The following is an 11,392-nucleotide window of genomic DNA, read 5'->3' on the forward strand; positions in this document are numbered from 1 at the left end:
TCGCGGTTCTCTAGCCTGGAACTCCTCTTTCACCTGACCCACAATCAGCTGTGAATCACTAAGTATTAGTATGTTCCTGACCCCAACGTACCTGGCCACTTTTAGTCCTGCTAGTAGAGCTTCGTACTCGGCTTCGTTGTTGGATGCATGAAAGTTGAATCGCAGCGCATATTCGAATCTTTCTTTATCTGGAGAGATTAGTAGGAGTCTTGCCCCGCATCCCCGTAGAGTGTCCAGAGTTGTTCTTCCTCAACCACTTGTGGGTCGATACTATATACTTGAGGCTCTGTTGGTGTTAATTCCGCTATGAAGTCTGCCACAACCTGCCCTTTCATGGCAGTTCTTGGCTTATAGTGAATGTCGTACTCGCTGAGCTCTACAGCCCACTTTACCAGTCGTCCAGAAGTGTCTGGCTTTTGTAAGATCTGTCGTAAGGGAAAGTTGGTGAGGACCATTATTTTGTGAGCTTGGAAATACGGGCGTAGTCTCCGAGCTGAAGTGACCAGTGCCAATGCCAGCTTCTCCATTGGTGGGTATCTAAGTTCTGCATTTACCATTGCTTTGCTTGTGTAGTAAATTGGGGATTGTCGTCCATCTTCTTCCTTTATTAACGCGGAACTCACCGCAGTGCTGGATACAACTAAGTATAAGTAGAGCTCATCACCCACGATCGGCTTTGCGAGGAGTGGAGCTGCCCCTAGGTACTGTTTCAGCTCCTTAAAGGCAGCCTCGCACTCTTCCGTCCATTCAAATTGTCCTTTCTTCCTTAAGATTTTGAAGAATGGTAGGCACTTGTCAGTGGAACGGCTAACGAATCTGTTGAGTGCTGCTATCCTTCCATTGAGTCCCTGCAGCTGCTTTAGAGTTTTAGGTGGATCCATCTCCAGAACAGCTTTGATCTTATCTGGATTGACTTCGATTCCCCTTTGGTGCACTAAAAATCCCAGGAACTTGCCTGAGGTCACTCCAAACGTGCATTTGGTGGGATTCAACTTCATCTTGTACTTTCGCAAGATGTCGAACGCTTCTGCCAAATCCTCCTCGTGTCGCTCGTTCTTTCGACTATTTACCAGCATGTCGTCTACGTAGACTTCCACCAAACTTGTTGATCCGGGACTAGTACCTGCAAAATCAAATCGAGCTAAACCGGTGTGACTCTAGTCACACGGGCTCCGATGCTTAAGTTAGCAAGAGAATAACGTAAATGTAGTCAACTCTCTTCCCCCCATACCTCTAAGGCTGGATCAATACTTATAGCGTGAAGTTGTTCCAGAATCTTCCGTAGCTAACCCTAATTCACCGTTGCAGGGCCTAGGCGACATCGTCGATCGAAGACGGGGATCACTGGCTGGGCCGTGGGCCGAGCACGGCTCGGGATCGAGCCCCGGGTCTGGACCGAGCACCGGGTCGGGGCCGAGCCCTTCGTGGCTCAGTGGGCTTCCCTCTGGTCGCTTTCCTCGTTCTCTGCCCCAGCGTTAGGTCACTCTTCTGGCCGGCCCGTTATGTCTCGGGCCGGTCTTCCCCAATCAGACTTCAACTCCTTGTCTCGTTTCGGGTCACTTTCGCTCTCCATAACAGATTACAAAATTATGATGTGGTTTTGATGGTGTAGTTGGGAATTGGGTTGGGATGATGGAAAAAAGTGAAGGGTCAAAACAAGGGAAGAAAAAGGCATTAAAAGAACAAATAGGGTCCACCATAGACTTTAGTTGTGGGACAGAGAATCAAAATAGAGACTTGTCAGAACCAGAGATTTCTCTTTTTCTTCTTTTGCTTTAGTTTCAAAGAAAGGAAGACTTTGTCAGTTGGGTGGCAGGTGGAGCTGATTTTCATTTTTCTTTAATTGAATTTTCTTTTCTATACCACAAGAGTACGGGAAGTTTGAACTTCGATTAGAGTTATGTTCACGTTGATGGTCTAATTGAAAACAATAAATAAGAAATAAAAACGCTAATGAAACGATATTTTGATTCCACGTTGGCATGGGAATTGGAATAGTTTTTCTGCTCTACTTTCACTTCTTTTCACATCATTCATACATCCAAACACCCCCTTTTCTCTCTCCTCTCCCACCTGAAACAAAACCCATTTTTGTAAAGAGAGAGAAACGGTGGATTTTGTGGAGAGAGAAAGTAATGACCAACCAGTCCCCGCGGGCCGAATAAAGAAAAAAAGAGCCATTATTTGAATTGTTCTCATCTGTGGGACCCACTTTTTTGTTTCTTCCACTCCAAAATTAACAATGTAGACTGCGCTGACTGGAGTGCCCCTACCAAAACTTCGCCTTTTCACAACCATAACAACACAATAATTGATTTTAGCTCATCTCTTTTAAGTCTTAATTCATCCTTTTACGCAATTCCTTACAGCTTTAGTTTATCAGAATGACATTAATTATATGGGATTAAAGTTATTAATCCTACACTAATATTTAGTCGTTGAACTAAAAAATCGATTAATAGATATTCGAATATCTTATGTTGAAATATATATATATATATATGTATATATATATATTTAATATGATCCTAGGAAGGATTCAAATCATTTCATACCTTTTAAATTTTTATTTTAACAAGAAAATGTACACATTTGTTGCCATTTTTAACATCCCATCACAAGTGAAGGAGGAAGATTTAAATCCACTATCTCGTGCCTAAAAAATAGATGCAATACATTAGTATTAGATTCAAATATACAAGTTTTTTTTAGTAAGAATGAGAATCGAACTCACAAACTTTTAGTTTGAGATATATGCAAATTCTCGCTTTGACTCAAATTTATGAATGAATTGTAAAAGTTAAATTTATTGTCCACACACTGAATACAAATTCAAGATTGTTTTTCCCAATCATACCCATTGGTGGCAAAAATTCTAAAATTGATCCCATTTGGTATAAAGGTAAAAATAAAATAGGAGTATCAAAAAGTGTAGGTAGCAAATAACAAAAAACAATGTAGAATAAGACCACTCATAGTGAAATAACAACTTTGGCCTTTTATTAAAGCTTTTTTTTTTTTTTGGTTCAAAACGACGTCACTTGGAAGATTTTGCCCTTGTTTTTATTTTCTATAACTTCCCCAATAGGCAACGGCTTGAGCTTTGGTAAGCCCATTTCTGTGTCTTCTCTCTTCTCTCCATTGTTGAAACTGAAAACCAAACCAAACGCAGTTCCACAGTACACCCTCTTCGTTTTCCGAGAAATTTCCTCAGCGCCAAATGTGACACTTACAAAGGAAACTGATTTGAGCTTTGCTTCGATTCCTCTTCTTCTTTATCACATGGGCTTTCTTTCTTTCCTTTAGCTTTTCTCTTCCCCCTTTTCCCCTTCTTTGTTCGCTTCTTCCCCGCCGAACGGTGGGTTTTTGAGTTCTTCTTTTTTCGTTTGCTGCATTTTCGGGTTTTTCTTTTTGGGTTTGCAATGTCGGGGTCGGCCAAATTGCGCCTGGTCCGATGCCCCAAGTGCGAGAATCTTCTCCCGGAGCTCGCTGATTACTCTGTGTATCAGTGTGGTGGCTGCGGCACCGTTCTACGAGGTAATTTGATATTTTCTTTTTTAATTTTTTTGTTTCTCCGACCTGATTCATGATGCATAGATTATTATGTCTCCTATGTTATGTTATTGCAATTATTTTGAATTTGGAAATATTTAACTGCTACAATCGAATTTTGTAATGGAGTATCGATTTTCTCGTCCTGGAGGAGTATGTTCCTCTAATTTGAACTGGAATGCCCTTTTTTCTTCAGCGAAAATTAGAAATCGGGAAGAGGATGATTTATCAGATGAGTCGGGTGAAGACAGGGTAGGAGGGTCGTCTACTAAATCCACGAATACCCCGGAGAAAAGGGCGGTTGATCTTAGTGATGCCTCTGATGGGGATTTGAAGTTGAGTCCTGCCTCTTTGCCCTGTGATCTAAATGGTTCTGAGAAGGACAAAGTGGAGGACGCTGAGAAATGTGAAGTCCACTTCAGTGTCAACACTGATAAATGGGGTGTTCAGAAGGAGGAGTTTAACTTGTACATGGATAAAGATGGTTTGAGTGATTCGATGGGACCGGAACAAGTGGATGTGAAGGTTCAAATCAACTCAACCACGGCTGCATCAGCACGAGAATTGGATTGGCAAAAGGGAGAAACGGGTGGGATGGAGGAGGAGGGGGTTGAGAAAAACCCAAGGGATGATATGGAAAGAGTGAGGTTCTCAACTTCCAACTACAAAGACGATCGGACAAATTATCAGTTGGATTTCATTTCTGGTGTCCAGGAGCTTTTGAGAAACCATAGCAACGCGAGCGGAGCTGATAAAGTTAAGCACCTTGAACAGGACCGACTTGAGCTTTTGAGGAAGTTGGATGAACTGAAGGTTCAGCTTGGTCAGTCTTGCAATTTAGTTCAAAATCCAAACCAAACGGCTCCCCCCAAGCCTCCTAAACCTTATTATCACTCTGGTGCTTGGCCTAGAGATGGTTCTTCGGGATCAAATGCACCGCAGCAGCTACTTGGGCCGGAGAAATGCGTTGCAGGTCCTTCATATTCCAATTATTGTCCAGAACCATTTCCTCTTACCAATGGAATTGAAATGCCTGTGCAGGGCTACTACCCCTCGATGCATAATCCAAACAATGCATCTCATTTTGGGGACCATTTTGGATCACAAATGTTAAGAAGAAACTCATACCAGTATTCATGTGCGCATCAACAACATCCGCACCAATATCATTCGGGCCATTATGTTGATACCGGTTCGGATCCATTCAGTCACTACCCTCGTAATCCTCCCTTTCATCAGCCTTCTTGCTCTTGTTTCCATTGCCAAAATAGATTTTCGCAGGTTCCAGCTCCAGTACCTGGTGCTTACTACAATAGAAGGTTTCCTGATGTTCCAAACAATCCCTCACTATATTCTCGTGAAAATGCTGCTGCTTATGGTTCATGTGTTAACAATATTAGAGTCACTAATCCTCCCTCGAATTTTCGTGATCGACAAGCCCACTCTAGATGGCCAAGTGACTTCAATTCTGAAATTGGTGGTGGTGTTGCCAGTCGTCCTCGGAGGACGGTCTTAATGAGTGGAGGCCATCAGTGCTATCCAATAGCTGGGGGCGCCCCATTTCTAACATGTTATAATTGCTTTGAAATGCTGCAACTTCCTAAGAAGCTACTGATGGTAAAGAATCAGCAGAGTGTTCGTTGTGGGGCTTGTTCTACAGTAATCAATTTTGCTGTTATCAATAAAAAACTTGTTTTCTCCAATCATTCACAGGTAGATCAGTTCCCCTCGGAGGTTGATGATAGTGATGGTCTGGCGGTCAGAGATTATAATTCAAATTTTAATGGCCATGTGAACCATTCGAGTGCTAATTTCTCTTCTGATGATTATGATAACACTGTTTACGATTTCGAGGCACTAGATAGAGAGCCTGTGCTACAGCCCATGGGGTCAGGTTTAAGCTCAGCTAAGCAACAAGAGTTGCAAAATTTTCATCCTTCGTCTTCGAGTACTTCAGAGGATGAAGACAGTCCAGATGTTTTAACCGTTCCGAGGGAGGCTACAAACAACTTGCAACATTTAATCAAAACCACACGCTCTCCTCCCCTTCCTGGTTCACCTCTTCAGTCGTACTTTGATTACTCATCTAATAATCAGGTTGGAAACAGGTTTGGCAAGGGAAATAAAAGCAGCCGTTCAGATCAAGAGAATGTGAAACCAAACAAGGTTACCTCGCGGCAGAATTCTTTGAAAGAAGCATCACTGGCGACTGAGATGGACGTGTCAATGAATGACTACTCTAATACTGTGGCATTTCAAGAGCCACAGGATGTAAGTAAAGAAGATCACCAGCCAAGAGCCAATAGAGGAGGCGAATCTTTTTTTGCAAACATTATCAAGAAGAGCTTCAGATCTAATCAAGCAGATGAGCGGAACAGAAGTAATGTTTCAGTCAATGGACACTTGCTATCATATCGTGTGGTTAAAAAAGCAGAAAAGCTTGCTGGACCAATCCATCCAGGAAAATACTGGTAAGCCTACTTAAAACTTTTCTTAACTTCGAGATATAGTTTTTTCTCCACATTACTTGTATTAGTTTATTTGGTTCAGTGCCAAGCAAATCTAGTTGCTTATTTGAATTGTGCAAGTTCGTTGGCCAAAGTAGAAAGCATACAAGAGAAGTGGATTTTTATGTGCACTTATGAATTGTGTTGACGTCAGTTTGAAATTAATGAAAATCAGGTACGATTCCCGAGCTGGATTCTGGGGAGTCATGGGCGGACCTTGTCTTGGCATAATTCCTGTAAGATCAAAGTTAAAGTTTGATGCATCAATAACCTCTACATTGGTTCTTTTCCTTCTTATTCTCAAATTCTGTTACCTGTTTGCAGCCTTTCATTGAAGAAATTGACTACCCCATGCCAGAGAACTGTGCCGTTGGAAATACCGGTGTTTTTGTGAATGGCAGAGAGCTTCACCAGAAGGACTTGGATTTGCTTGCTGGTAGAGGGCTCCCCACTTCAAGGGACAGATCTTACATTGTAGACATCTCTGGTAGAGTCCTCGACGAGGACAGCGGGGAAGAGCTCGAAGGCCTCGGAAAACTCGCCCCCACGTAAGTGCAAAGGCTAATACTTGTCCTTTTTCTGATGTCTAGTGGGTTTATTCTTGTCCATGTTAAAAAGTTTTTCCTTTTGGTTTCCTGAATCAGAGTTGAGAAGGTAAAGCATGGATTTGGCATGAAAGTTCCAAGAACAGCTTGTTAATCAACAGAAGCAGAACATCATTGGGATATTAGATTAGATTAGATTTGAAGAATACTACCAAGTACCATCAGTGGTGTAATTGTAGTGGTTATATGTTTTATCATCTCTTTAGTGTCTGTGTGGCAATGGCATGTTCTGAATATGTATCTGTAAATGGTTGATTCCTTCTTCAATCTGTATTGTATTCAACTGTTGATAAGTTACCAAGTTTTTCACCATTCTTTCTTCAAGGAAAATGAAATTTTGGCCACTTTTCTTTGTGAATGCAGCAGTTGAATTTGAAAGTAGAACATAAAATGAAAAGATTCTGAAAGAGAATAATGGTTTGATTGATTAATTGAAGGGAAGGTGGAAGATAAGTTATCAGTCAGTCATCTAGAATTGTACGGACTGGTCAGGGGTAGTTTTGTCTTTTTACATTTGTACCATTAGAGAAGATGAGTCCAATCACCGTCACCGTCACCGTCACAGACAGTGACGTTCAAATTTCTTTTAGAAACTGCTAGAAATAGATGGCACAGCATAGCCACCAATAGAAATTCAATTATAATTTTTGTCCTAAATTTTTTCATTTTTCTGAAGTACAGTACTAATAAACTACAAGTCTAAAAGATTCAGTCAAAACTATATTATATAAAGGAATTATTATTATTTTTCTAAAGAAAGTAGTCTATAATCCAAAAAAGTATATTGTATTTGTCGTGTATCTATTGAAATTATTGATGGGACAATATATGAGCAGAAAAAATGATTATTATTTTGGCAGTCCATTTGGGCAGACCCAGCATTCATGATTTACCTTTTCACATGGTTTGATTGAAACTTTTTTTTTTCAATTCATATTTAAAGTTTTTTTTATTTAAGAAATAAAGTAATTGGCCAACTAATTTTGGAATAAATATACGGTTATTTTGTTTATTATTTTGCTTCTGTAATTAAGTTACGCAACTAGTGCTTGGTTTATTTATTAGGTTGACAAATGTATAATATATATATATATATAAATATGATTTTAAAAATATGACTCAATAGTTTATTTATTTAAAGTTTGAAAATGCAATCACGTTCTTGTAATAAATTAGTTAATTGTTTAAAGTTAAGTTTATTAATAGTATTTTATTTAATAAATTAGTCATATCAAATTTGAAATTAATCATTTATTAAAAAACCAGAAATTTTCAATTGAGTACATATCTTTAAATTATGCAAGAGTCACATGAAAATTTTGGAACTCTTTTTCCCTTCATCGTAATATGTAAAATATATTTCAACTGGATGCTTGCCTCGTTAAGTTTGTACCTTTTCAGATTAAAATTTTGAGTTTTTTAATAATTATTTTTAATATTTCTTACTCATTATTTTAATATAAGCCAAGCAAGGATTACAGAAGTTGCCACTAAATTTAAAAATTTAAAGTAATTTTTTAATATATTTATAACGATGATGTTTCCATCAGAAAATTGCAATTAAAAAAATTAAACTCAAACTTAGAAATAATTAGTTCATAAGTAAGCTCCTGCGGTGCAGCAAAAGGGCAGAAGATAAGGAGAACTTATTCACTGTCCCCACACGATATTAATTGCAGTTAATGCTATTAATTTAAATTATTGAATAATTGATTTGTATTCGACAACTATAGTTAATATTATTTAATAAAAAGAAGCTAAAAATTGCGATTAATTAATTTAATACGAAAGGTTATATGATAAAAAAAAATTAGTATCTCACATGCGACCAAATCAAATAAATCAGTGCAAGATTGGGAAATGATTGAAAAGGCTTTCTAACCTTACTAATCACTACATTGTTAATGTTAATCATCATGTCATAATATTTGCGTCACTTTTAATCAAATAATTTATTAATATTTTTCTCTCTTTCTAAAAAAAAAAAAAAATCTAATATGAAAATAATCTTAGTAGACTGCCACCCGAATGATTGTCGTTTCTTTAAGAAATGGACTTGGAGAAATACAATTTGAACTTGTATAGAAAGGGAAGACTACAACGCAAAAATCAGTAATAGTCTGAGGTATACGTAGTCTAGTAACAGAGATGAGCAATAACTACCTTTGTATTTATAGATGTTGGTAAGTGGCTCCCACCTTTCAATCACTTTGCACGTTGCAAGATTTCCAGCACGAGGCCTGTAGTGCTGGTGAGTTGGAAGTTGATTAGCACTTTCACATCATGTTTGCCATTGTGCTAAGAGCCACTTAGACCAAGCTCTGGTGCCTTCAAATTTTAATGACCTTTCTTTTCTTTTCTTGCTACCTGAACAAAACTTAACGATCAAGGCACACATCTTCGACTCAAATAAATTCTATTGAAATGTATATTTGACGAATGAAAAAAAAGGTAAGGTCTAAGAGGCAACATTGGATTTTAGTAATTAGTACTATTATTAGAATCAGATTCCATATCTGATATTTTATTTTATCCGGTTAGGTAAAGCTCCCAAGAATATATAAAAGTTTATTTTACTCGTAAATTTTATCTTTTTTTTTTAATTTCAATAAAATGGAATCTTTTTTTATTTTTTATTTTTGATGACTTACCTTTTGCATTTTAAAATTGTAGTCATTGTCAAGTTTAATAAACGGTTCGTGTCTTTCCCACTAATAAATATTAAATTAAAGTCTAATTAATTAAAAATGCTATTAACACTATCAAAGTAAATTCTAAAGAATTTGAAAGAAATGAGTTCAAACGAGTCTGTCGTTTACTTAGAATTAGTTTTATTTTAATTGTTCAATTTTATTATATTTTCGTCTTAAATTACAAATATTCTTATTGAAAATCAATGGTTAACTATTCATTAAGAATTTTATTTGAAATAAAATTTGGATGCCCTTGTTTTTTTTTTCCAAATAAAAGACATACAAAATATTATAAATTAGCAAAATTCAAATGACCTTTCTGGAAAAGAGTTGGAAATAAAAGTCCAAAAATGCCAGAACTCTCTTTACAATAAATCTCCTTAGTAGAAAAATAAATAAATAAATAAATAAACTACAGCTGATGCTGTGTCCTCAAATGGCAATAACATTTGGCTATCTTACTGTCCTATTTGGCCTTACTATGACGCTGAGTTGTCTGTAGCCCAAATTAATGAATTTTTAAATTTTATTTTAAACAAATAAAAATTATTGATGTTAATAGATATTTACGAAAAAAATATAAAAATTATTAATAATTTATAACCAACATTCCACTCTTTTTAAACCAGTGAAAATTTATTTGATATATTACATTTTAACTTTAGTTCCTGTATTTTTAATATATTTTGTATTTTTAAAAAGTTATCATTTTGGTCTTTTAATTTTATTTCTAATCTTATATTTTCTATCAAAATTTCAACACAATACTACACTTAATATATTTCTTTAAATATAACCATGGTTTTATATTAAAGGGTTGCCGTTATGTGTAGAATTTATGTCGAAATTTTAAAAAGTTGAATGACCAAAACGAACCGAAATAGTAGTCCAAGAAGCATGATTTTGAAAGAATTTCCTCCTTCCTTCTGGAAGAGACGCCATGTTTGACGTGAGTACCATCTCAATAATGCATGTGCATGCTCCATCCACGAGACTTGTATTTAATTTTAAAAGGCTAATTGTATTAAATTTGGACTAATTAGAAGACCATATATATACTAGTCAACCACGTGGCTTTTCCCCTAATATTTTAATCTCTCGTGGAATTCCCCAATCTCACTTCAACACTTCAACTTCAATGATGTCATCATCTATACTCTTTGGAACCTTTTGAACTTTCTTTTACCCCTACATTTCGGTTTTCAACTCATAAAATTTCCAATCACAACGTAACATTGTGTGTTACAATATGTATAGTCCTGAACGTCTAAATTTACTACTTATGATTCGGTTAAATTTCATGTTTCTATAATTAAGTTAAATATATAACATGTTTGTTTAGTTATAAATGTTAAAATAAACTCGTATGTTAAGATTTAAGACCATGTAGATAAAAAGAAAGGAAAGAGATGAGTTTTGGGCAGATGAAAAATAAGTTTAGAATTGAAATTAAGGTCAAATCACACGAAACTAAAGAGATAATTTAACCTGAAGGTAGAATCAAAATAGTTGCATCAAGAATTAACATCTAAGCTAAAGTTGAAGAATCGATCAAGTTCTGTCCAACTGACCTTAGGTCCAACAGTTGATTACAACTTTGTCCCCTCTCTCCCCTACTACCTATAAAAAGGGACACTCTTTCATTTATTTAGATACCACTTACTATAGCTCGAACCTACTTCTAACTTAAGATTCTAACTTAAGAATCAAAGTGTTTGTTCCCTCTGTGAATGTCACTTCTCATATCATAAAACTCGCTCCAATCCGAGAGAATCTATAATCAACGTGTCTTATAAACCGGTTGAATTATATTATTGGCTGGTCGAACACCCAAGGATTTAATAATTGGGCATGCCAAATAATTGCAAATGGGTTAGATGGGGGCAGGTGGGGGAAAAATTGGGATATGCCATAAGGCTTACGTTTGATTTGACCTCACCATCCTCTTCCCCTCTCTCTCTCTCTCTCTCTCTCTAAAATCCACTAATTTCTCTCCCTCCTCTCCTTCTAGAGCTGTTCATATATAGATCACTTT

General features: G+C 36.8%; 1 protein-coding gene across 2 annotated transcripts; it reads left to right on the plus strand.

The window, feature by feature from the left end:
- Window positions 1–3,094: 3,094 nt before the first annotated feature.
- Window positions 3,095–7,022, plus strand: LOC111016296 (uncharacterized). 2 transcript variants are annotated; one of them, XM_088124610.1, is made up of 6 exons: window positions 3,095–3,537; window positions 3,749–5,169; window positions 5,266–6,023; window positions 6,235–6,295; window positions 6,384–6,607; window positions 6,704–7,022. In XM_088124610.1, exons 1-6 carry the CDS (start codon window positions 3,423–3,425, stop codon window positions 6,756–6,758), a joined length of 2,634 nt encoding a protein of 877 aa, XP_087980736.1. In that variant the 5' UTR covers window positions 3,095–3,422; the 3' UTR covers window positions 6,759–7,022. The 2 variants fall into 2 exon arrangements, with proteins under 2 accessions (XP_087980736.1, XP_022147321.1); XM_022291629.2 differs by having other exon boundaries at window positions 3,749–6,023.
- The last annotated feature ends 4,370 nt before the right edge of the window (window positions 7,023–11,392 follow it).

The sequence above is a fragment of the Momordica charantia genome (assembly GCF_013281855.1).
Source record: "Momordica charantia cultivar OHB3-1 chromosome 5 unlocalized genomic scaffold, Mcharantia_2.0 BLBB01000005.1, whole genome shotgun sequence".
Lineage (NCBI taxonomy): Eukaryota > Viridiplantae > Streptophyta > Magnoliopsida > Cucurbitales > Cucurbitaceae > Momordica > Momordica charantia.